The sequence below is a fragment of the Rattus rattus genome, chromosome 11 (assembly GCF_011064425.1).
Source record: "Rattus rattus isolate New Zealand chromosome 11, Rrattus_CSIRO_v1, whole genome shotgun sequence".
Classification (NCBI taxonomy): domain Eukaryota; kingdom Metazoa; phylum Chordata; class Mammalia; order Rodentia; family Muridae; genus Rattus; species Rattus rattus.
The window spans coordinates 5,494,403-5,521,375 of NC_046164.1; the positions used below are offsets into that span (position 1 = coordinate 5,494,403).

At 44.4% G+C, this 26,973-nt stretch overlaps 1 protein-coding gene across 1 annotated transcript in view; it reads left to right on the forward strand.

The window, feature by feature from the left end:
- Positions 1 to 7,024: 7,024 nt before the first annotated feature.
- Positions 7,025 to 26,973, forward strand: part of LOC116912653 (protein Shroom3-like) — a 96,280-nt gene continuing 76,331 nt past the window's right edge. Inside the window, exon 1 of the mRNA XM_032916773.1 lies at positions 7,025 to 7,221. Coding sequence (XP_032772664.1) covers positions 7,057 to 7,221 — 165 coding nt within the window. The 5' untranslated portion in view covers positions 7,025 to 7,056. The remainder of the gene's footprint in view (positions 7,222 to 26,973) is intronic.

Consider the following 26,973-nt stretch of genomic DNA (forward strand, 5'->3'; position numbering starts at 1 on the left):
AACGGAGAGCTAAAAGATCAAGGAAGGGGTCCAGAATTCCTTAAGCAGCCATTCATTCCTTAAGTACATTCATTATTGCACAAATGTTGGTGGTATGAGTGAGGAACAGTATCATGTCCTGTAGTTCTTTTCTGTTGTTGTTTCACATTTTTAAAATGCTATGTGTATGGGCGTCTTCCCTGTATGCATGTCTTTAGACCATGGAGGTAAAAGAGGTAAAAAGAGGGTATTGTATTCCCTGGGACTGGAGTCACAGGCAGCCATGAACCGTCACAGGTGCTGGGATTTGAATTCCATTTCATTACAAGAGCAGCCAGTGCTCTTAACCGCTGAGTTATCTCTCCAGCCCTGCTACTGTGTATTAATCTTGTTTTCCTATTGTGTTAGGAATCATATTCCAAACACAAATGCTAGGAAAATGCTGCAAAACACACAGCCACATATGAGATGTAAATATATATCCCATGATCCCACAGTTGTTTTTTGCACATTTTAATGCAACAGTTGTTTGAAACAGTATTTTAAATGTATATATAATATATTATATATATCCCATATATATATATATATCACATATCACACACACACTCATTCATATATATATATATTCCAGCTCCAACAATGCTGTCTTTTAAAAGTATACATATACATATACATAAGAGATGGCTCAGTGGTTAAGAGCACTGACTGCTCTTGCAGAGGTCCTGAGTTCAACTCCCAGAAACCACATGGTGGCTCACCACCATCTGTGATGAGATCTGGTGCCCTCTTCTGGTGTGTCGGAAGACAGCTACAGAGTACTCATATAAATAAAAATGAATTTCTTAAAAAAAAATTTAAAAATATACATAAAATGGTCATTTAAACCTTTTTTAAAATTACATTTATTTGTCTGTGTGGCGGTCAGAGGGCATCTTGCAGGCCTTGGCTCCTGCCTTCCACCACGTATATTCCAGGTATTGAAGCCAGTCAGTCAGATGTGGCTGTGCGTACATTTACGCATCATGTACATTTACGAGTTATGCTGTCTCACCAGCCCATGGCTCCATATTGGGCATTTTTGGCTGTAAGTGGCGATTAGCTCGCTCACTCTTCTGCTTCTTTCTTTTTAAGCGCATAGCTGTGTGCACCCACCATAACCGCCCTCTCTGAAGCTTTGTTCTTCCCCCGCTGAAACCCAGTGCCTGTTAAACTCCAGTTTCTCCAACCCCAGCAACCATCATTCTAGTTTCGGTGTCTATGGCCCTGTTTGCTGTAGGCACTGCTCATAGTATAAATAAATAGAGCTTTTTTTTTTTAAAGGTGTGTTTATGTTATTTGTACAAGTGTTTTTCTTGTGCGATCGTATGTGTACTTCATGTGTGACTGCACCCTTGGGGCCAGAAAATGGCATTGAACCCCCTCCAACTCACCTCACAGGTGGTTGTGAGCCACCATACTGGTGCGGAGAACTGACCTTGGGTCCTCTGGAAAAGCAGTAAGTACTCCTAACTGGTGAGCCATCTCTCCGGCCCCAGTGTCTGCTTTGATGTGTCTGGCTTCCTTAGTGTATTTTGAAGGTTTATTTCTGCAAATGCATTTCACTCCTTTTGCTTTGTTTTGTTCTGAGACATGGTCTTGCATAGACCAGGCTGACCTCAAACTCACTATATAGGCAAGGATGACCTTGAATTCCTCGTCCTCCGGCCTCCACCTTCCAAATGCTAGGACTACAGGTGTGCTCCACCACGCCCAGAGAATTTCATTGTTTTTAAGGCTAAAGAATGCTTCATCCTGTGTATATGTTGCATTTCGTTATTCACTCATTTGTTCCTGGGATCCTCGAAATCCTTGTATAATAAGTATGTGTGCTCGCCTCCCTGTCTGCTATTGTTGTTGCTTGCTTTTTGAGACAAGAGTGTCCCTACATAGCCCAGAGTGGCCTGGAATGTCATATGTAGCTCAGCTGTCCTTGACAACACTCCTGCTTCTGCAACTATGCTGGGATGACAGGTGTGCACCACAAGGCTCAGCTGGCTTCTTAAAATTTAACATTAGTGAGGCAGATTTCCCTTTGAATAAACCGCAACTCCTTCCAGTGAACCCGCCCGTGAGTTGTGGCAGATGTGTGCCTCTAAAACCACTGTCGCAGTGACAGTCACTGTCGATCCTTTCTGAAAGATTTTGGTTACCTGTGCTATGCTTATTGTGACACGGGTCTTACACCCGTGGCCCGTGGAGCAGGTGCTGTACATTGTCTGTTCACTGTTCCCCTCCTTGATTCTTACTGAACCCCAGTTATGGGGAAGTAGCCAACATAGCATTCTATAAGGTTCTGTGCTTCAGGGAAAGTTCTAGCATGGAGATCCTGTTGGAATAAACTAGCTTTCGTGCCTTCATGCCTTTCCCAAGTACCTGCTTTCAGGGGCAATGTGTAAACTACTTCCTGGTCATTGTAGGCAAGGAGATGCCGGCTCCGTAAGGGGATCTTAACAAGACCCATGAAGAGGTGACTCTTTTTGTCTATGAAATATTGCCTAGAGAGATGGGCAAACTTTAAAACAAAATGGATTTTGTTTGTTTTAGATTGTTCAGAAGCATTCAAAGACTAAATAATTTTTTCAACCTTGTACGTTAATAAATTAGTGACCCAGAAGCACCACTAGATGTCACCGTGGCTTCATTTTCAGAGACGTTCGTGAGCAGTTAAAAACAAACCCCAAATTCAACGCTTTGAAAATGAATTGGAAGCGCTGCATGAGGGAGGCAGAAGCAACTGGACCTCCGTGAGTCTGTGGCCCGCCTGGTCTACATTACATCCTCCATGCCAGCTAGGGCTAGCTACATAGTGAGACCGTGTCTCAACAAAACAAAAATAAATTAATTAATGAATTAATAAATCGTATTAGAGACGCCAGCAAAAATAGGAGCTGTGGCTTGAAGGCAGAGCTTTTGTCGTGGAGTGTGTGCAAGACCCTGTCTCCCTGACACACGTACCCCCCAAACCCCCCCCCAAAAAAAGAACGAAGAGGAAAGAAATGTTAGTAAAAATAGAAAGATACTATACTGGCATTTGAAAGAATTGAGTGTGGGGATGCTAGGTGGGGAGCAAGGCGTTGGGATTATATTTCTCCTCTGTGGATGCAGAATTTGTCAAATATATACTCGAAGTGCAGTTGCCATCTGATGGGGGTGTGTCTGTTATGAATTTTTATTACTAAAGTACAGGCAAGTCTAAATAAGAGGCAGAAGGATGGGGATACAGCAGAAATCAGAAAAGAGATGGTGACATTTTTCTTCTGAGACCTCTCTTCCAAATCAGGAAAGAGCTAGGTGGGTTCCGCTGCACATAGCAGAGATTCAACTTGGAATGGTTTGTCAGTATTATGGGGTTAGAGATGGTTACGGTTCTTGCCTTCAAACCTGATAACACAACCTGAGTTTGACCCCTGAGACACTCCCATTAGTTGTCTGTCTTCTGACCTTCACAGGCACACCATGGCTGTCAGGTCAAGTTACTCCCATACCAAAATGTCATACCAAAATGACAACGGGAAGGAAGACCCTGAAAAACCTAGAGGGAAAGGACATATTACAATGTGTGTGTATGTGTACATGTGTGTGTATGTACGTGTACATGTGTGTACGTGTGTATGTGTACATGTGTGTACGTGTGCATGTGTACATGTGTGTGTATATATGTACGTGTGTGTACATGTGTGTATGTGTGTGTATGAGTGTACTTGTGTGTTTACATGTGTGTATGTGCATGTACATGTATGTATATGTATGTGCGTACATGTGTGTATGTATGTATGTACGTGCGTGTGTGTACGTGTGTGTACATGTATGTGTAGGTGTGTGTACATGTGTGTGCATGTGTGTACATGTGTACATGTGCATGTGTGTACATGTGTGTACATGTGTGTGTATATGTACGTGTGTGTACATGTGTGTGTATGAGTGTACTTGTGTGTTTACATGTGTGTATGTGCATGTACATGTATGTATATGTATGTGTGTACATGTGTGTATGTGTGTGTGTACGTGCGTACATGTATGTGTAGGTGTGTGTACATGTGTGTGCATGTGTGTATGTGTGTATACATGTGTGTGTATTGTGTACATGTGTGTGTGTGCTCGTGTGCACCTTCAGGATACTCATGCCATAGGGCACATGTGGAGGTCAGAGAACAACATGTTACTACTTGCCTACTACCTAGCTAGAGATGGGGTCCCTGCTTCATACAATCGACTAGTTGACCTGTAAGCTTCCTAGCTGACTTACTTGCTTCCGGGTTCTCCATCACCATCTTCGGTCTTCCAGTGGGAAAACAGGGGTCACGGACATGGTACCACTGTGGCTGGCTTTTACAAGGGTTCTGGGTGTTAGAACTCACTTGCACAGCAGTGCTTAACCTATTGAGCCCACCCTACTATTTTTTCTTTTTCTTTTTAAAAGATTTATTTCTTATATATAAGTACACTGTAGCTGTCTTCAGACACACCAGAAGAGGGCATCAGATCTCATTATAGATGGCTGTGAGCCACCATGTGGTTGCTGGGATTTGAACTCAGAACCTCTGGAAGAGCAGTCAGTGCTCTTAACCACTAAGCCATCTCTCCAGCCCTATTTTTTCTTTTTGAGACATAATATTTATTGCTATGTTACAAAGGTTGAACTCTTAGAACTCATGATTCTCCAGCCTCAGCCTCCAGCTTAGGTGGGACTACGAACACTCACCACCAGGCCCAGATTTCCTTTTATTCTTTGTTTACAAGTTAAGCTGCAAACAGAAGAATCAATAAAAAACAGCCTACGTTACCCCTAAGGATCAATTTGCATTTACTACTTTCATTTGGCATTCCCATGTTTCCATTAGAAGATTATCATTATATAAAAATGATATTTTTCCCCGGCATTGGGCCCTTTGGGCAGAGCTATTACTCAAATAAAACAATGCAGGCCCTGTGCTTATATATTAAATGTTAGCTTTTTTTAGTAGGGTCTCGTGTGCCCCGGCTACCCCGAACCTTACGACCTTGACCTTCAGATGCTGCTGATGTGCTGCTAAGTAGAGCTTCTTGTACACCAAGCAAGCACGCTAACAACTGAGCTACACACACACACACACACACACACACACACACACACACACCCCACGCCAGCCTTAGCATCACGGTTGTTGTAGCCCATGTATTTATTTATTGTGAGTGTGTGCATGTGTATGTATGATGTGGGTGTATGCATGCATGAGTTTGAACGCACTTGTATCATGGTGTGCAGAAGATAATTTTGGGGATTGAGTTCTAGCTGTTCACCTTGATGTGGGGTCTTCTGTTGTTTCTGGGGCTGGGCTGTCTACTCTAGGCTTTGTGGACATGAAACCTCCAGGCCATTCTCCTGCCTGAGCCTCCCCTCTAGATGTAGGGGTGTTGGGATTCCAGATGGGCACCCCTGCATTTGGCTTTTTATGAAGGCTCTTGGAACCGAGCCCTAGTAGTTAGGCTTGTCCAGTGTGTGAGCTGTTCAGATGGCTCAATATTACACTGTCCCAATCCCAGTTTTATTTGCTCTGTAGTATCTACGTTTTATTATTTATAAATAAAAACGCTGACATCAAATTTTTATCGCATTTCTATAATTTTAAACTGAAGTTCCAAAAAATAAAATTCATCTCATTAAGTAGAAAAACTTTGGGTAAGCATATCCCTTGAAAAGAATTCTGATTTGTTCCAATAATCTCAGCGAATTCTGGGCAGGACAAATAGCCGCTCAAACTCTGATTGGAAAGCAATGTTAAGTGTTATATGCTATACAGTATTATTACAAAGTTACACTGACAACCCAGAGTAACATCGAGCCAAGGGTGCCTAGTACTTAACAGCAGGTATCAAGTAATCTTGGGGTAGACCACAGTTAAAGGCAGAAAACGCCTTCCTCATTTTGCATAGCAAAGCAGTTTGTCTGGAGAAGCTGATCTTATGCTGCATGTGGTATTCTCTGCTAATGAAATCAATAAAGCCCTTGACACTTGAAAGTTCGCCCAACCTGCTTAGGCGCAGCTTCTCAGGCTCGGCGGCCCAGCAGCAGAAGTGCCTGGAGGGATTTTCAAAATACCAACGCTTGCCTGAAGTTCTGCTTTAATTAGTGAGAGGCGGGGCTCTTCTGGTAACTATTTCTAGCCGTCTGCACTGCATTTTAAGTTTCCTCGTTGTTGTCCGCTGTAGGCCGCCTCTGATTGCCAGGTCTTTGTGGCTGAATTCTCCAGAGCTCGCTCCTCTGCCACCCCGCACTCTCACCCCGGGCCGCTGCAGAGGGACCCACCATCGCTGAAAATGCCAAAGAAAAGAAGCGCATTGCCTCGCTGAGATTTGAGGGTGACTTCCTCCAGACACTAAGAATTTCCGCGCTCTAACCCATGTCTTTTCCTCTTGCAAACCTCCTCCAACCCGAGAAGCAAACGTTAAACTAAATGCCTGACAAAAATGAGTACAAAGTTTTCGCACAGCCCTCCGCCCCCTGCCCGGGGGACAGGATCGAAAATTCCGAGGGCAACAGGAGCACCGCTAGCGCCTGCTTTCTTTAAATGCAGCTTCTGCGGAGGGCGGACGCTATTGTCATGGTAAATTCCACTCGCTCAGGAAGAAAGGGTTGGTGATCAATCAAAAAAAAAAAAAAAAAAAAAAAAAAAAAAAGGTATTCCTTTGCGGCTCTGTCGCTTTCTTCCCAGACCCGGGTGAAAGGCTTTTTTACTGTTCTCGGTTAAAAAAACAGAAACACAGACAAGGCTTTGGCGCGTGTGCGAGCCGAAAGCAGTCTGCGGGAACCCTGGAGGACGTCGGTGCGAACGCTGTGGGTAGACCCCACTGGGGACTTCTGCGAGAGCCCCGAATTCCAGAGGGTGTAGTGGGAGAAGCATCTCCGGAGAGCCGGGAGCTTCGCCTCCCCGGACTGTGTTTCTCCCGGCCTGCCGGTAGCTTGCAGGACGGTCTAACCCAGCAGGGGAGCTCCGCTCGCCTCCATCTGGGTCAGACACTTTAAACGGAAGCCGACTTGACCATGTGTCTGGCGCGATGAGGACCCCCGAGAACTTGGAGGAGCCTAGCGCCACTCCAAACCCCAGCAGGACCCCCAAGGAGAGATACGTTTATCTGGAAGCGCTCCTAGAGGGAGGGGCTCCCTGGGGCTTCACCCTGAAAGGTGGCCTGGAGCATGGAGAACCGTTAATTATTTCCAAGGTAAGTCTATCGTCTGCAACCAACCTGTGTTTTGTTTGCAGCTTTTAAAGTTGTGTCAGATTTGTCAAAAACTGAAAGAAAAGAAAAAAGCCTGCTCGTTGCCTGAATTGCACTTAAACCACCCAATTTGTTGACTCATGCCTTTCTGATTATCAGGAAATGTTTTTGGATGGCTTGGTGTTGGGAGGAAAAGTGTGTCTAGTTCATTCATTCTGTGAAATCCTCAGGAAAATGTGCTCAATTGGTGGCTAATCTTCTCTTTTTGTGTATGAAATGCAAGATCAGTTCCCACATGAGCCTTCCGTTATAAATCAGATTAAAGATCAGCAGCAGCAAAAGGTCATGACATAGCACACGGTCCAGGTCAGAAAAATCTCGCCCTGCAACCGAGAATACCCAGCTTTAACATTACTTTACATGTTCTATTAAGTTAGATCATTAGCCCAGGTGTGGTGGTACAGGCCCCCAAACTCAGCAGGGGGGACATGGAGACAAGATTTTTCAGTAAGGAGCAAGTTAGCAAGACCGTCTCAAAATCCAAACCAACTGAACAAACAAATAATTTTGATCGCTTTGTATACAGAAGGATTTAAAGTGGTGTTAGTATGGACAAAACGCCCCATCTGTCCCTCTCTTTATTATTTAAGTCTGATTTTTTAAAAACCAAGTGATTATGCAATATGACTCAATCTTCATTGATCTTTTGGTGCTTTTAAAAATATTTATTTGTTTATTTAATATATATGAGTGTCTATCTTCCTGCACACCAGAAGAGCGAATCAAATCCCATTACAGATGGTTGTGAGCCACCATGTGGGTGCTGGGAGTTGAACTCAGGACCTTTGCAAGAGCAGCCAGTGCTCTCAAACGCTGAGCCATCTCTCCAGCCCATTTTATTTTTCTTTTTAGAGTTAGTTTTCTTACTTTTCTCTGAAACAGCAGACTTTCAAATTATTTGTTATAATATTTATTTTGAAACCACCGACTAGTAACAGTTGAGGACAATAGAATATTTCAAGGCTTTCAGGCAATGGCATCCCCAAGAAAACATTTGTAACTGAGGGAGGAATTCTTTTGAGTTTGAGGGTGGAGAAAGAAATACTAGGTGTTGAATTTGAAGTCTGTTATCTGGTGAGGTTGCTTTTTACATATACACACACACACGTGCACGTGTGTGCACACACACACACACACACACACACACACACACATACCCTCACCACCCCCACCCCCAACATGTGTTTTGAGGAAGAACAGAGAAATCTTAAGGTGGACAAGCCAGGAGGAATTGGAAGTGACAGTAGTTGGCCACCAAATATGCCAGACATCCTGCAGGCTGTGTGCTTTCTTAAGGAAAACAGAGGAGACCTGTATATGTATCCACTAGAAACGATTTCTTTTATTGAAAAACCGAAGTCCTGAAACCAGAGCCCTTAGTAAACAAAGGCTTGTTTTCCTTAGGGCTACAAGAAATCCAGACAGAGGTCAGCTGTTGGGGGGAACAACAGCTTCATCCAGTCATGGATTCCATGTAGAGCTTTCATTTGCCTTTCTTATTTGTGGTCCTTTGTCCTCATGGTTGTAGGGTGGGTGCTGTACCTCTGCCCGTGCGTCTTCATTCCAGGCAGGGTGGGAGGTTTTTGCTTTTCAGACTTTTGCTTCTTTCTCATTGGCCAGAACTGTGCTGTATCTTGTAGAGAGCAAAGGAAATTAATGACCATGACCTAGACCAGCTAGGGTTTCTCTCATGAATTCTGAATAGGGCCCTAGCCTTCTAGAAGTCAAGGATTCTTTGGTACTATTTGGGAGGGGGAAGAATTGGTTCTTTCTATGAATGAGGTAGAGTTAACTGTTGGATAAACAACCAAGAAAGCATGTCGCAAATGTGTTTGAACATGTGTGCATTTAGAAGCCGATCGAACGACCTCCCTGGCTATTAGTGATAAAGTCCATGCATGTGTTCATGAGAACACTGGTGGCTCTCACAGAGGTTAAATCCCCTTCTACTGAGCCACTGGAACCCGCTGGTGTCTGTGGGGTATAGGCATAATACTCTATGTCACTTGAATGTAGTGTAATGTCTGCTACAGAGAAAGTCTTTTTTAAATCTTGGTAAAGATATGGCTGCAAAGCTGAAGAAGGGGACTCAAGCGAGCCACAGCCATGATAGAAAAAACTGAGAGGGAGACATGTCCAAGTCTGTCTGCAGGGATAGCAGTTACAGGAGCTAAAAAAGCACTTCAAGACAGGCCCCAACCCTGAGGAGGAGACTCTGGACGCCTTGGCTGGCTGATGCTTTCAAACGGACAAAAGGAGACATCAGGATTTGGTTCCTATATCGAAAGCATGAGATGGAGCTCAAGCAGTTGTCCAGGGCCAAACGTCTGAGCTGGAGTCTAGGGATCATACTTTTCCATCTCAATTTGTCAGAAGCTATGGGTCAAAGTGTAGCCTAAAAGTTAGTTTAACATACTATCCGCATCAGGTTTTGGAAAGTTACTCCACATACCCATTGGATTGACCAGGCAGAACCCCAAGAAGCCCTCCCAAAATGACTCTGGACTCCCCCAAGCTTTTGAAGCCTTGAAGAGTCTCACAGTCTCTTCTGGGTACCAAAGCAGGGATGGCATGTCACAGGATTTCTGACTCCCTGGCCTATCTATCTATTTTTGTTACTAGTTTGTAACTTCCTTGTTGGGGCAGGGGGCTGTTGGGTCTTATGTCTTTTGATGGCATATTAATAAACCTAGCTATCCCCTAAGAGGGGAAAAGATTAGGGTTGCTGCTATTCATTATCCTGAGAGACTACGCTAATTACTTATATGCTAATTACATATCTGACAGAAGCAACTTATGGGAGAAAGGATTTATTTCAGTGCACAGTTTCTCGAATATAGTCTATCCAGGCAAGGGAGGCATAGAGGCTAGGGAGGTCACCTCTGTGATGGCACGGACTTGCAGCACGGCCTTGTACACATTTCAACTGACCAGGAAGATGAGAACCAGAAACTGAGATTAACATGAAGGCTTCTCTCTTTGGGGCTGTAGCCCCAAAGGTTCCTTAACATCTCAAAACAGCTGAGGGCCAAGTATTCAAATACGGGAATCTGTGGGGACAGTTCACTTTCCAGCTGGAACGGGAGGAAGTTTGTCTGCAGCTACATAAACCATGGCGATGTTTATATCTCTCCCACGTGATAGTCAGAACATAAGCCGAATTGGAAAGCAGCTCTTCAGGTTGCCAGACACTGGTTCCTACCTCCATCCCAGAGTGATGATGCCCTATTGGCATATCAAGGTCACTTGTTGCTACGTCTAATTTACAGCCATTAAGAAACAGGCAGAAAGGAAAGAGAAGGCCGTGTCCACAGGAGTACACTCTGGTTCAGTCTTGCCCACTGGGACAGCCAACAGCTGTCCCATTTCTGTTTCAATGAAAGGCATCAGAAAACGAAATCAGATTTAAAATTCTGACCCTCATTTGCACTAATGACATTTGAAGTGTCACCACACATCAAGGTTTCTGCACATCTTTCCCTATCTTGTGTGGCAAGGAAAGCCCTGCCCATCCATGCCTGCCCCCTCAGATTTTCCTTGAGGTCCTGCGATGAGATGCTTGGTCTCTCTTCTCTCCTCCTAGGTCACGTATTTATTGCACGGAATCATGGTATTTTATATATGTTGATTAACTTGTTGGGGTCAGGGAGTACTTTTTTTCATTTTTGACATGTCTAACCCAGAGCCTGTAATAGGGGTCTAACCTTCTAGAAGCCAAGGGTCTTTGCCTACTATTTGAAAATAAATATTGACTAAATAAAAAGGCATGGCAATATTTAATTCTTCTTAAATTATCAGGATCCAGTACAGTGCCTGACATTGTTAGCATTTACTGAGTCAACTTGCAAAATCAGGCAGTAGGCGGTTTCAACAGGGAAGCAGGGTTCCCGTGAGATGGACAAAGCCAGACAGATTTCCAGACTTTAGGTATATGTCCGGTTCTTGTTACCGCTAGAACAAATTTCCCCAAGTTCGGTGACTTAACACTATGCAAGCTTACCGATCGCTAGTCTGTAGGCCGGAACCGAGTTTCACTAGGCTAAAATCAAAGCGTCTGTAGGGCCAGACTCTTTCTGAGGGCGCCAGGAGAGACTCTAACTCCTCCCCCTTTCAGCTCTAGAGGCTAGAAGCACCACACTGGAGGTGGGGTAGGATGGAGGGTGGGAGTCCCCATCTTTCTTCAAAGCCAACCAAGGCAACTTAAGTCCCATTCATGACTCCACCCTCGGACTCTGCCTCCACCCTCGGACTCTGTCTCCCTTCTACTTGGTTACTTTGTTTATGGTTCTGGGAATCAACTTAGCATCTTTCATGCCAGGCAAGTGCTTCTAGCCCTGGTCCCTTCGTCACCTTTTAAAGACCCCATTGATTTCCTTGGGCCTACTAAGGTAATGTTGCTGTTTTTAAAACCAGCTGATTCATAGCTTTAATTCCATGTGGTCCTTCCTTTGCCATACAGCCTAACGCACGCAATCCAGGGATACAAAGCAGATGCCTTTGGAAAGAGAAGGGGCTACTTTATCCACCCCAGGAAGTGTAAGCGTTGGTGAACGTTCATAGAGTGAAGGCCAAACCAGAAGAGAGCCTAGGGCAGCAGATCTCAACCTTCCCAATACTGCGACCCTGTAATAGAGGTCCTCATGTTGTGATGACCCCGAACTATAAGGTTATTTCATTGCTATGTCACAGCTGTAATTTTGCTACTGTTGTGAGTTTACTGTAATTTAAATATCTCATATGCAGAACATCTGATATGCTACCCCTAAGAAAGGATCGTTTGACCCCTAAAAGGGGTTACAACCCACACAGGTTGAGAACTGGTGATCTAGAGTGAAACTTAGCCACTGAGACCGATTTCACTTCTTTGTGAGCCAATGAAAAAATGGACTTATGTACTGCTGTGTACATTCACAAGGCAGGGCGGTTCCCTCTTGCAGGGGAAGGGAGGAGGCAGTACATTCCGAGTCCTAGGAAAGGCACGTACACATTATACACACAGTTATAAGCAGCCAGGTTAGGGATGACGGAATAATGCAGGAAGTAATCTCTTTTCTTCTGGTACAAAACAAGGCAGGAAAATGAATGGGGGTAAAAAAAAAAAAAACTACAAAGGAGTAGCAATAAAAGATTATCTTCCACTTGCTTTCTCTGGGATTTAATGCCCTTGAAAAGGAAAGGCGGGGTCGAGGAATGAACTTCTGCAATGGACGAGCTTCAAATAGAAAGGGTACCTGAAAAAAAAAATTGGTGGTTGTAAGTGGATGCCCGGACAATTCAATGGTTCAGGAAGTTGGCAGCCTGATTTGATTGCGAGCCATTTGCTCGGTGCGAGAGCTGGGAAAAGCAGTTCCACCTGCTGCAGGGGTGCACCTGCTCCTGGGGCTCATCGCTGACATTGGTGACTACAATAGCAGCTGACAGCCATTGCCAAGAGTTTACTGTGCTCAAGGCTCTATTCCAAGACATCTACAGGTGACAATTGTTCAAGTTCTTTAACTCCACGAGGAAGGTCACCCTAGTGTGCCAGTGACCCCCCACGAGGAATGGGGACACAATCTAAGTAACTCTCGGAAGCTTCCGTAGCTAGTGTTGTTGAGAGAAACCGCTCTCATGGTCTATTCTTGGAATAAGAGCGATTGTGACCGGGAAACATACATTTATATCTCCCCACATATCGCTGCAATGTGGAAGCTTGGTGTGGACTGGAAACCTCACTGCAGTGACAAGGGAGTGACGAAATGACAGACACACATACACAAAAGCTCTCTCTGATGGAGCCTCGGCGTGCTGATAATGTACTGCACAGCGAGGAGGGGTTAGCTAGTCTGGTTAGCAGGTATCTGTCTCAGAGCAGCCTCAAGTTTCAGTCATCCAGGAGAAGGGACCTGAGGTTACTAGTTTAGGTGCACATTACCAACATTGCATTTGGACCAGAGTGAGGTCGTACCATCCCCTCAGCCTCGGCCCATGGGAAGGATTTGCCACACTGCTATGGATCGTAATGTAGACATTGGATATGCCAGATGTCTGATATGTGACCCCTGTGAAAGCATCATTTAACTCCCAAGGGGGCTACAACCCATAGGTTGAGAACCACCATCTTCGTGTCATAGTTGTTCTTATGATTCTTCATCTGCAGAGAATCATCTAGAACACTCTGGTCAGCCTGTCATTTCAAAGTGAAACAAGTTGCTTTGCCCATCCTGAGAGGCACAGTGAGTGAGGTTAGGAGCCAAGGGCTCCATGGGTAGGCACAGAGTTGTCCAGGTGACCGTGTGACAATTATTATCATGTCCCAATGTTCTCTGTCTGTCGAGAATCAGCACAACTTGGCTCTCCAACTTTCTTGGCACCCCTGGGTTTTGTCACACGAGCCTTGGACATGAAACTGTCTTGGTTCACTTCTGCAGTAAAACAGGGCTTACTAACCAGCAATCAGCCGCTGGTCATTTAATTTGAAATGATTTTTAGGCATTCCCTTCTAACTCCGGGCTGGTTAAATTGGCTCACTGAAGCCATCTCCTGTGTGTGTGTGTGTGTGTGTGTGTGTGTGTGTGTGTGTGTGTGTGTCTGTCTGTCTGTCTGTCTGTCTGTCTGTGTGTCCTCCCAGGTGTTAAGTAATATCAGCTTGCTTATTCTTTCCCCACCCCCTAATTTGATACAGGGTCTCATGTAGCACAGGCTAGCCTTTGAATTTGCTTTTGGAGCCAAGGCTCTTCTTGAACTCCTAATCCTTCTGCCATCACCCAAGTGCTGGTGTGACAAGTGTGTGCCTATTCCTTAGCCATCTCCCTGCCTCCCGCCTCCTAGGTGCTGGATTTACAGACACGAGTCGCCATGCTTATTTTGATATCTTCAAATGCCCAGGTTTTCAACTTTGACCCTTGGCTTTCTTCCTTCCTTTTTTATCTCTGACACCTACCCTTGTCCTTCACACCCACCCCCCTGCTGCTCTTAAATAGATGTGTGTCCCCTCCTCTCTTGCTTTGCTCTGCCTCTCCTTTTGCTGCTTGTCTCCTAATGACAACAGCCCTTTGCTCTTAGCCTCCTGTGGACGAACTGTGGTCTCCCTAAGGCCCCATATTCACTTGTGCTTGTAAATCCTGCCTTTACTGGCAAAATACCTCACACTCCACACACACACACACACACACACACACACACACAGAGAGAGAGAGAGAGAGAGAGAGAGAGAGAGAGAGAGAGAGAGAGAGAGAGAGAGAGAGAGAGAGAGAGCAAATTCTCAATTTAAGCGGCTTACAGGATTTTAGAGCCGTAAAGAACCTCGGAAGTCATGTGACCCAACTTCCGTATTATACTGAGGGAAAAAAAAAGCTGAAGCACAAAGAGTGCGTGTGTTTGCCAAGGTGCTTTCTGGTTTTGCTGGCAAAGTGTGTATCTGTGTGTATGACCTGTGTGTATCTGTGTGTATCATCTGTGTGTATCTGTATCATCTGTGTGTATCTGTGTGTATCATCTGTGTGTATCATCTGTTTTGATGTGTATCTGTGTGTATCATCTGTGTGTATCTGTGTGTATCATCTGTGTGTGTCATCTGTTTGTGTCATCTGTGTGTATCTGTGTGTATCATCTGTGTGTATCATCTGTGTGTATCTGTGTGTATCATCTGTGTGTATCATCTGTGTGTGTGTATCATCTGTGTGTATCTGTGTGTATCATCTGTGTGTTTCTGTGTGTATCATCTGTGTGTATCATCTGTGTGTATCTGTGTGTATCATCTGTGTGTATCATCCGTGTGTATCTGTATCTATCTGCGTATATCTATCTGTGTGTATCTATGTGGATCTTGTGATGTTCGCATATGTATATGTAAAGCCCCTCTTGTGCTTTCGGCCATTTTTATATGAACCCTTTTGTATTCCCCTTTCAGATTGTGACTGTGTCTGGAAGCGAAGGACCTTTCCTTTTTCTCCTTCTCTTGTCTCTCCCTCTACTTCCGGCTTTCCTTCCTGCTATCCACAGTGCTGAAATTATGAATAGCAATTATGAAAGTGCATTAACGAGTAGAGAGGAAATGATTCCTATCAAAGCAGATCATAAAATTGATCTGGGTGGGTGGCACACATCTATGACTATAATACTTGGTGGAGGCAGGGGGATCAAGAGTTAAAAGGTCAGCTTTGGCTGCAGAGCAAGTTCAAGGCCTACCTATCTCAAAAATAATTTTTTTCTTAGAAGGATATCTATAAACAGAATATTAGAAAATACGGCTTGAAGGCCAGGGACATAGGTCAGTTGGTAGAGTGTTTGCCTAGGATGCAGAAAGCCCTGGGTTCAAACCAAACACTGTAAAAACTAGGCATGGTGGTGCACACCTGTAATCCTCACACTCAGGAAGTGGAGACCAGATGGGAGGACCAGGAATTTGAAGTCTTCCTTTGGCTACATAGTGAGTTTGAGACCATCCTGAGTTCCATGAATATCTCTGAAAATCAAAAATTAAAAATAGATGAATGATTCCTGCCTGAGAAAGAAAGTAACCAGGTTAACGTATACATATACATATATATATATATATATATATACATATACATACATATACACATACACACCCACACTTACGAGTAACTATATATTTGTGGACATTAAATGAGTAATATAACACATAGTATATATGTATGAATATATATGCATAATATACATATATAATTAAAAGTTATATATTATACACATATGCACATATGTATATGCATAATGTATATGTCATATATTTATTATATAGAGTATATAATACATGTATATATTTTACTCAGATATGTATGTTACACATATAAAGTGTTTGGCAAATGTCTCAGATTGAATTAAATTAGTCAAAACAGGGAAACACATGCTTTTAATTTTTAATGGGTTTCCCAAGCTTTGGCTGCAGTGCGACATGTTGTGAGAAACAAGCTAAGGTTGCCCTCCGTTCCCTGTTGTTGGATGGAGAAAGGTTTTATTCAACAAACACCATGCCGATCTTAGACGCCAAGTGAATCCGAGCGTCAGTGAGGACTCTGCTTTCTTTTAAAGTTAATGCATCCTCCAAAGCTTTCCGTCCTACATAGAGAACACAGTTTAATTGAAGAAATATTCATCTCATTTTGGTGAGCCCACGGTGCGATTGGAGACACATAATGAGAGATTTTCTGTCAATCTTTGAAAAAAAAAAAAGACCAAAACCTCAAAGACATTCTGGATCCCCGCTAACCCACAGACAGAGTCCTCCACATTGCTGCCTTTGATGTGGTTCCAAACAGTGAGCATCTTATCCCCAGGGCTGCAGAGTTGTTGTTCTCGGTCCATCCCGGGAGCCCATCCGTCTCCGCGCTCCGACCTCCCACGCACTCCTCAGTGTAGTCAAATGATGGAGAGAGTCTCAGATAAATCAAGCGTCAGCCCCCCTCTTCTACTGACTTTTCCCACAAAAACAAAGTTGGTGTATCTGACCTACAGAATGGAAGCGAGATTTCTCTCCTGCCCTCCCAGGATGCTTTACTAACTTGGCAGGCTGGTCCACGAACACTCTGTCCTGGGCCTGGGAGCCTCAACTTGCACTTACGTCAACTGCATTTTTCATTCCTCCTCTCTACACACGAAGCCCCCCGCCCCCCGTTTGCTGTGACCCTTCCCTTTTGAACAGAATTTTTTCTTTGAGATTTTATCTAAATCTTTATTTTTTTAAAAGTGCTCTTCGGTATGTTTGTAATTTCTGTTATTTTCGTCATTTGGAGTGAGGCTGTCAAGAGAAGCAAAATACACATCCCAGATGGTGGATGACTGGGACTGAAGATAGAGTAAAAACACTGATCATGTGACCATGTTGAAGGGGCTCTGCTTTCCCAAAACTCGGTTTTCTTTAAAGCTGTAACATCCTTACCCAAAGTGGTCCTGATAAATATCCCGTGGATTAAGCTGTTCGATGGTGGGAGAGTGAAACATTGCTTCAGATGTTAGGTATGGACAGAGGAAGGAGGGTCAGCGTCCAACTGTAGAAGGCCATTCCTGTAACTCATGTAACGAAGATGATACCTGACTGGCCTTCCAGATTATGGCCAGAGCTGACACTTCAAAGTGAAACACTGAACAAACCAACATCATGTGTTCTCGAGTGATGGTATCCAGGGGGAGAGGAAAAGCAGGGATTGCACTCAATCGATCAAATGAGAGGATCATGGCAATGTTAGATTTGAGCTAAGACCTAGTGGATGAGAAGAGGAAAATCAGACATGTGAGGTTTGTAAGTTGGAGGTACGAAAGTCTTGTCCCATTCCATAAGCAAACAGCAAGGCGGGGGCTGGGGGAGATGGCTTAGTAAGTAAGAGGACTTAATTTGCAACCATGAGGACCCGAGTTCAAACCCCAAGCACCCATACACAACACTGAGCATGGCTGCACAGACTTACAACTCCTGTAAAGGCAGAGACACAGGATCTTGAAGACGCTCCAGTGTCAGGGAGATAGCCTATCTGAAGAAAATCAGGGGAGGACCGGATGGCCAAGAGAGTCAAAGTCCTTCTTTAACCTCCATAAGTGTGTGTGCATGGGAGCATGTATACGACCCCCAGTTGTATACACACCACATAAATAAAAATTAATTAAAAATAAACTTTAACCCCACTCCCACCTCATCAAGCAATGCTTGGAGGTTGCTAAGCCAGAGAGAAAGTGGCATGGAATAGGAATGGAGGGGTTCGAGTGATGGCTGGGTGGGGAACACTGCACACCCCTCTTTCAGATATCTAAACAACGTTTAATACCTAAAGTGCTAAATGCTGTTCCAAGCCACATGTTTGCTTACTGTAGAACTAACTATCCGTCCTCTTTCTTTGTGTGGGATTGGAGTTGGGGCCTCACCGTGCTAGGTAAACATACTACCACTGAGCTGTACTCTCGGCCCTCGCCCGTTCCTTTGAAAAGTTAAAACTGTTAACGGATAAAATGTGTGTGAGAATGAGCTAAGCTTTCCTCGCCTTCTGTGTGTTCTCTGGGAAGTTGGAAGTCTTCCGACTTGTCTCACGGAAACTGGGAAGTGAGCTCCTGGAACTCAGACCAGCATCTGGGTGGCATCCAGAAATGAATACACATGTTGGTATTGAGATAAATAATTGTAAAATTGGACAGTGAATAACCCTCCGGGGATGGTGAGGGGAAACAGCACAGCCCTTTCTCTGATGCCTCTGTGGGCTGTTTGCTTTTCATATTTTTTTGCTTTTGAGTGTTTACTAATGAGCAGCCAGCCAAAAAGGAGGCAGCCATCAACCTAAGAATAAGACAGCAGGGGAAGGTTAAAAGAATTAGCCATATTCTTCTGGCTGCATTCATGGCTGTGTGGTGGTGCTCTTGGCTTGGAGTCTACGATTCAACAAGCTGTTGGCACTCTCTCAAAAGGACTTCTGTCACACTTTCCCCTACACATGGGAGTCAGTGGGTGTGACCTTTTAGAAGAACAGTCCAGTTAGACTCTTTTTAGTGGGATGAGCTATGTGGCTCCTCCCTGATTCCAGGTATTAAATGCTATTGGTGCCTGGCTTCTTAAACAGAGGAGTCAGAAGGAGAAAGGGAGAAATATATACTGATTTCCATGTGTGGGTCAGACACTGTCTCAGGATGTTATCATGTCAGAACGAGACTTGTTTTTATGTATGAGGAAAGAGCTTTCTCCTAAATCCCGACGGAACCAGGATTTAAGGCTAAGTCATTTCATTTTCTCACTACTATATTTAGTCAGAGCATTATTTACTGAGTGTGCAAAAATGTGATGGCCTGGGAACTATTTAGTGAATTAGGTCCCTGAACCTAATTCATCTTCCCCTTTCACCTTCACCTACCGAAGCCCCCTCCTTATTGCTACTATGCCCAGATTCCCTTACTCCTCACTTGGGACTGCCAACGGTCACCATTGTAACTCTTTGTCTAAAGGCTTTATTTTGTCTCTCCCCTTTGCTACCAGAGTCAATGTTGCCAGGAGCAAGCTTCCACCGATGGTAGACTGGAGTTGCCGTAGCTCACCTCAGATAGGATAACTCTGGCCTGACTTTGTGCTAACACCTAGAGTGCCCCTTGTAGAATGAAGCAGCAGTTGTCTATCGTGGAGCTGGCTTGATGCAGTGCCTGTGAAACACTCTTCCTTTCCAGACCTTGCCTGCTTCCCTGCTAATGTTATTTACTACCCACAATCGGCTTGCATTGGAGCCTCGGCTCAAGGTCTACTTGCTACAGGGTATTTGACCTTGTTTCTTGTCAGGGTGCGGCTCAGCCTTTACCTCGCACCTTTAATCTCTCTGACTAGAATACAGACGCACCCTTACTACTCATCCCAAACAACGAAGGTAAAATTAGTTCATAGAAGGAAGCACCCATGTTTGAAAGTGATGTCTAATTGAGTGACAGAGAAAGTAATGAGTCAGAGAAAGATTTGACAGAATAGGATCTGCCCAACTTCCGTGAAAAGAGAGAGGGAAAGACGGTGTAGGAAGAAGAGGGTATAGTACAGGATACAGTAGAGTTTGTGGAGGGCAGCACAGTAGAGTTGAGAAGGAGAATAGAGCAGCACAGACAGGGGTGGGCTTTGAGGCCCTCCTCCTAGCCACCATGGGAGGCAGTTTTCCTGGGAGAGTTTTACAGAGACAGAGATTGAAGAGAGAACAAGCTAGACACAGGCGAAGACAGAATGAGCCAGAGGATGAGAAGGAGCCAGAAGATTAGAAAAGGTTGTTAGGGGGTTGGGGATTTAGCTCAGTGGTAGAGCGCTTGCCTAGCAAGCGCAAGGCCCTGGGTTCGGTCCCCAGCTCCGAAAAAAAGAAAAGGAAAAAAAAAAAAAGTTGTTAGAGTTGGTGTGAAGCCAGGCAGAGCAAGTCAAGGGCCGAGAGAAGACAGATTGAATAAGTCAGCTGGGAGAAGGGTTTGAGCCAGAGCAACTGAGTTGAACCAGCCTGCTAGAGTTCAGAAAGAACAGGAAAGGGTAAGCTTATTCAGAAATCTCAGAGGCTGAAAACATTCTAGGCCTAGATTGGATTGTATAGAGGCTAGAAGCTTCTAGGACTAGGCCTAGGCTAGCAGACTAAGGCAGTGAGCCATATTTAAAGATGCATCTAGAGAAAGGCTTAAATGCCTGTGACCTCACTATTTCATACTAACCAATAAGTGTAAAAAATCCAAATGGCCGTCGGGCAGTATAAACAAAACGTAACACAGAACGTGACGGAATACAACTTGTCAGGAGAAAGGGACCGAATATGGTGAAATATGTTACAAGATGGACGGACCTCAAAGACCTAGTACCTAATGAAAGAAGCCCGCACAAAAGAATACATAACCCATTGTATCAGAGGCCCAGAAAAGGCAAATCTAAGGAGACACAGGAGATCAATGGTGGCCTAAAATGGGGGAGAGGGAGCTGGGTGGGGCTAGGAATGGAATATTATACCTACCTACCTGCCTAAAAGGCTTCCTTTAAAAAAAAAAAAAAATACCGGGTGTTGAATCCAGGGCTATCTTCCCAGCTAGCACTAATAGCAAACTTGATGATGCTGGGTCTGCGAAGAAGTTAGAACCAGAAAAATCTGGTCCTTAAGCCTTGTGTACCTCATGACTCAGCATCTCTGAAAGGAAACAGGATGCAAGGCGCCGCCCGTGCAACTTTTTCCTCCCCTGATTTTTCTTTTTTTTTTTTTTTTTTTCTCTCTCGGTTCTTCATATACGGGTCCAACCCCTATTTAGTGAATGAGGCCTGACAAAAGGCTGAATGAAAAGCTCCCCACTCTCCACCGGAGCGCTGTCACAGCGGCTCAACCTAGGCTCCGGGGGAACTTTGGCAAGCGGAAGAATCCTTTGTCTTCAGACTGTGACAAGAGGGGTAAAAAATCCCAAGTACTCAGCTGTGTAGCATCGCTCAAGCATGGCTTAATGGGGGAAGGTCTAATGAGGAATGCGGGCTTTGAGAACGCTGGCGTTCAAAACCTCCCAGTGCATTCTCACTGTACAGCGCGACACGATTATAACGGATAGGATCCGAACAGCAGCCAGAGATTGTGTTACCATCCCGCCCAGTTTAGCCCGTCACGCATGCTGCTTTTTCTTGACTGGCTATGTTCAGAGAGTTACTACAATTACATGCGTTGGAGAGAACACCCCCGTTTTTCACGGGCCCTGTAGAGGTTGCAGGAATAAGAATGAAAGGCAGTTTAACTACCAAGTCAATCTCCGCCATGCAGGGCCCTCTGCCCCCACCTTCTCTCTCTGGCTGTTGACCTTCTCATGGATTCCTGCTCCAGAGCGCTTAACTCAACTTTCACGGGAACGGGACTAATCCTGGTTTGGAAATTGCATGGATTTCCAGAAACGGGACTAATCCTGGTTTCGAACTTGCATGGATTTCCAGCAGGTACCATTTCTGTATCCCCCTATGATTTCTTCCCCAGTTACTTCAAAAAGCATTCACCTCCTACCCTTTGTCTCACGGCTGGCGAACGTGCTTACAGCTTTCAAAAGGAAGGAAGGGGCGGGGAACTGGGGGAAATACAATCGTGAGGCCCAGAGTTCAGACCTCCAGGACCCGTGTAGAGCCAGAGGGAGTTGATGTATCTGTAATCACAGCATTGCTATAGGCGGGGAGTGGAGAATTCCCAGAGGTTTGCAAGTCTGCTACCCTGGTAGATACAGAGGCAAACAACAGAGACCCTGTCTGAAACAAAGGAGGAGGGACATCCAAGGTTGCCCTCTGACCTCTACATATGCATCGTGGTACCCGTGAGCATATATTTTCATACATATGTACATACCATGTACACATACAGGACTCAGATTTTACCTTTGCTGGTATTATCTTAATGTATTTTTGCCTTCATTAATTAACATGAAAGTTGTATTGGTCTGGCGATGGAGCTCAGTGATAAGAGTTCTTGCCTTGGCTGGGTGAAGTTCTCAGCCCCGTGTGGGTGTGTGGGTGGGTTAAGGAAGAGGAGGAGGAGGAAGAGGAAAATAAAATAAACATTTTTCATCCTATACTAAATTCTCGTCTTTAGAGTAGGCCTACTCTTAATTTTTTCTTTTGTTTCATGCTTTCATTGGCCGGTTAAATTCTTCTTGTGTTTGAAGTAGCCCACTTAAGACTGCAGTAAAACATGCAAATGTAAGGTCGCGGTTTATTTATTTATTTATTTATTTATTTATTTATTGTTTTTATTTGTTTGTTTTCTAAGCCAGCTTTCTCTGTTAGCCTTGATTGTCTTAGAACTCACACTGTTGACCATGCTGCCCTCAGACTCAGAGATTCACCTGCCTCTGCCTCCCAAGTGCTGGGATCTAATGCGTGCACCAGCACCGTCCAGCAAGATTACAGCTTAATAACTTTTATTGTCGCTAAGACAAAATGCCTGACCAAACACTGAAAGAAGCAAGGCTTCACTCTGGCTCAGTTTGCAGTTTCGGTCCATGATAAGGGGGAGGGCACAGTCACTTTCGTTGGAGTCCCCCTGCTTGGGTTTCAAGTAGCTTCTCTCTGTGGTCTCTCTTTGGGTATTCACTTGCCTGGCCAGCCAGACCAGATTACGAACCAACTTCATGGCATTATAATTTAATTCTTGTAAGACTCTAGCTCCAAATACAGTCACATTGTGAGACTGTGATATTGGACCTTTAAAGCTTTAACGGGATTTTATAAATGCTCTTTAATTTGTAGGAAATGTAAAATTAGCCAGATAATCACGAAGTAACCAAAGGCAATTATGAGTCTAGTAGTAAGATTTGTTTAGAGGTTGGAGAGCTGGTTCAGTGGTTAGCATCACTGGCTGTTCTTCCAGAGGACCGGGTTTGGTTCCCAGCACAACTGCCCATAACTCCAGTTACAGGGGATCCAACACCCTCCTCTGATCTCTGAGGGCGCCGGGTACATACATGGTGCACGTACATACATGTGGGTGCCTATCAAAACAAATAGTTAGAATTCATCATAGAACCCATTCAGAAACACTCATGCATAGGAAAATATATATATATATGTGTGTGTGTGTAATGTGCATATATTATATGTATATAATATGTATATAAGTATATATAAAGATTTCTTTAAATGACTCATGAGGTACATCATACAGACATAGACAGAGACAGAAATAAGAAAGACAGACAGAGAGACAGAGATGAGAGACAGAGAGAGTCAGAGAGAGCGCCGGAAGAACACTGAGGGTTAACTTACTGACGAACACAAAGCTTAGGATCTTTGAGGAGCACAATTTCACTTTTCTTTAATAATTGCTCTTACCCTCTTTTTCTTCTTTCCATTCAGTCTTCCTTTCCTGAAAAAATAAGTTTTGTTTTGTTCTGTTTTTATTAGTACCCTGCAAGTAGGCAGCGAACTGGGCGATAAGTAGAGTACTGCCCACAGCCAAAAACACATTTCCTTAAAGAAGAAGGAGGAGGAGGGAGGAAGAAGGAGGAGGAGGAGGAGGAGGAGGAGGAGGAGGAGGAGGAGGCTGAGGAAAGAAAGAAAGAAAGAAAGAAAGAAAGAAAGAAAGAAAGAAAAAAGAAAATTAGATGTTCCACATGTAAAAGATTTGAATAGAATTGAAGCTTTTCACCTAGAAAAATGCTGTGCCCTCTGAGTGGGTATATACATTTTAAATATAATTTCTAACTGGCAGTTCACTTTGTTTTTATTTTGGGTTTGGGGAATGCCAGAGGTGGCACTCAGGCCCTGTGCCACGGAGCTATTCTCTCCACCCGCTCCAGGCCACTGCATATTCCATTTTAAAGTGGATCCCAAGCAGAGGTTGCACTGCTGAGATGGGGTGCAGCAGCCAGACGCTTCCCCCCTCCAGCAGGATGTGCACATGCTGGTTGCCCATGGCTCTCCAGGACACACACACACACACACACACACACACACACACACACACACACACACACACACACCCCAGCAGGATGTGCACACGCTGGTTGCCCATGGCTCTCCAGGAGTTACTCTTTGCTTCTTGTTCTAGATCATAAAGCATCCAGTGCGTCCTCAGAAAAACGTGAGGTTTGTGCACTGCTCTCAACAGACTGCTTGAAAAAAACCACTTTTCCTCCCTTCAAAGATCAGCTAAAACTGACTATGGCGTCGTCTGTTCTTTGTTGCCTGAGCGATGGGGTCAGATTGTCATCTGACCTAATCGAGGAATGACGGGCAGCTCTGAAGTGAGCATTATTGGGCATTGTCACAACCTGGTCAAACAGCGGAAGGCAAAACGGGTTTTCTCTTCCCCCACAGCACCTGCTCTCAAGTGTTCGTCCTTTTTCATGTTTGGACCTGCACGGTGAATTTTCAGGGTGACACAATGTATTGCGTTTAGTGAGCTGGAGACTTGGATGACAGTTTTATGTGTCGGGACCCCTGACTCGTGTCTATAATCCTCAGGCATCCAGCCAGTCTCTTCTAATCCTTCTTACCTAGTACAGAAATCAGGACCCCACGGTGTCCTTGATGTGTCAGCAGCTTCTCACTCGACAAAAATCCTGCGTTTAATTTTGAAAGAATCTTAAACATCCATCTTGTAATATAACAAATCCTAAAGTCTAAATCAACTGGAACTTCATAAGAAATACCCAAAATAAAACAACTAACAACGATGACCAAATCCTAAAAAAAAAAAAAAAAAAAAAAAAAAAAAAATCAGGTTTTTTTTTTGTTTTTTGTTTTTTTTTTTTAATTTTACAATTTAGCAGTAATAAGAGATAAAGGATTGGCCTCTTGGGAGCTGAGGGGACATAAGAGATTCTCATGCACCCCTGCCAGAGAGCGAAAAGGAGACTGAAGTCAGAGCCATTCACAGTTCTTTTGGTGGGGATGTGTGGTTTGAGACAGCATTTTTCTATGTAGCCCTGGCTGTCCTAGAACTCAGAGATCTGCTTGCCTCTGCCTCCCAAATGCTGGGATTAAAGCCACGTCCCCCACTGCCCTGCTACTGGGGCCTAACAGTCAGGCCTTTAAAACGTGTATTATCTTTAGTCCTGGCCCTCCCTTGAGCCCAGAAAGCTAAGTATGCTGCCTCATTTTTTTTTTAAACACTAGAATCACTCTGTACAGCTCAGACTTCACTCTAATTTGTGATCCTCCTGCCTCAGCTGTCATTATAGGCATATGCACCACCACAGACAGCACCATCCCAATTTTAACAGTGACCAAACTGGAGTTGAGATCTCTGAGTTCTAGGACAGCCAGGGCTACATAGAAAAATGCTGTCTCAAACCACACATCCCCACCAAAAGAACTGTGAATGGTTCTCTGTTCTGCCAGAGAGCACGTGGTCTTCGTAATCATATGATTATGATTGATCTAAGATCGAAGTCTAGTTGTTTGTGACTTTATAGAATTATAAAGGATAAGGCAGATACTAGTCAGGGGGTCTAGCACTGAGACCGCTGTGCAGAAGCTAAGGCTTGAGCAATCAACTTCAAGGGGTTTGGAGAATAGTCACTGGCGATGTTCAGGGAACTCTGAAGAGATAGGAGGAGACTCAATATGGGGGTATAGATTTAACTTTCTTAAACCTGGTCAGCACTGATTGGCTGTGAGATGTGCTGGGCTCACAGATGTTAGCACCAGGATTCTGAGTGGGTTACAAGTCTGACTACCAAGGACTTAGTACACCTTTCTGCTGACTGATGTTGGAAACAAGAGTGAAAGGATTTGGGCTGACTTAGCCTAGGCGATGAGACAGAGGGAAAACCAGGCATTAGATATTATATATGAATCAGTGCTTAGTGTACGCCTAAACTTAATGCTGCGTTTGTGTTAGCTCATTTTGTCTTAGAAGCCTTGTATGAAATGGGTCCTGCAAATACACCCCACTCTATAACTGAAGAGATTGAAGGCCAGAGGATTTGACCCTTGCTAGGGCTGCTTGCTCTACCACGTCTCGCCATCTACCTCACGGGTTTCTGTAGTGATCAAGTGAGTTTTTGTGTGAAAGTACTTTGGGAAACCATGAAAAACCCAGATGCATAGAAGCCAAGATGGAAAACATCTCAAGAGATGGGGAACCTTATCTTTTATGCTCCGTGCCTCTTCCTGAAATACAGTACTTGGGAAGCAAACTACTGTGAGAGCTACAGTAAAATCAACTATTCTGTGGGGAAAATGCGTTTGGGTGGTGCTGAGAAAAATACAGTGGTTGAAGAAAAGAGAAGACACAAGAGCATTTCTTCAATGGATTTATTTGAGTGGGTGGGAGTTTTCTGTGGAGTTGAGAACCGCATTGCCCCGGTTTATAGGCTAGTCTGTGGACCGGGATTGGCCTAACTAGGAAGTCAATGGCAGGCCCCAACAGATTGCTCCTACCTTCAACTGCTAATGAAGCCCTTGGAAAGCGTGTCCCCACTTAGGGAATGAAGCCACAAATGCCAGGAGCCTTTGCCAAGGATCTGTTGTCTCAGCTCAGGCTGAATCTGTTATTCTGTTAGAGCGCTTGCCACCAAGCCAACCATGGGCAATTTAGCATGCCACAGTTGGGCCAGAATTTAATTCACCTAATACGCTCACTTCCGTGTGCCCTGAAAGAGACAAATACCCCGAGAATCAGGTGACAGCTGTGGGTAAAGGTAGCACCACGAATGTTAATGCTAATGGCGCGGTCTCCTGGAGACTGGCTCTGTAAGAGCTGGTCCGGAGGCTGCAGAGACAGCTCAGTGTTAAGAGTGTGGACTGAGGAGGAC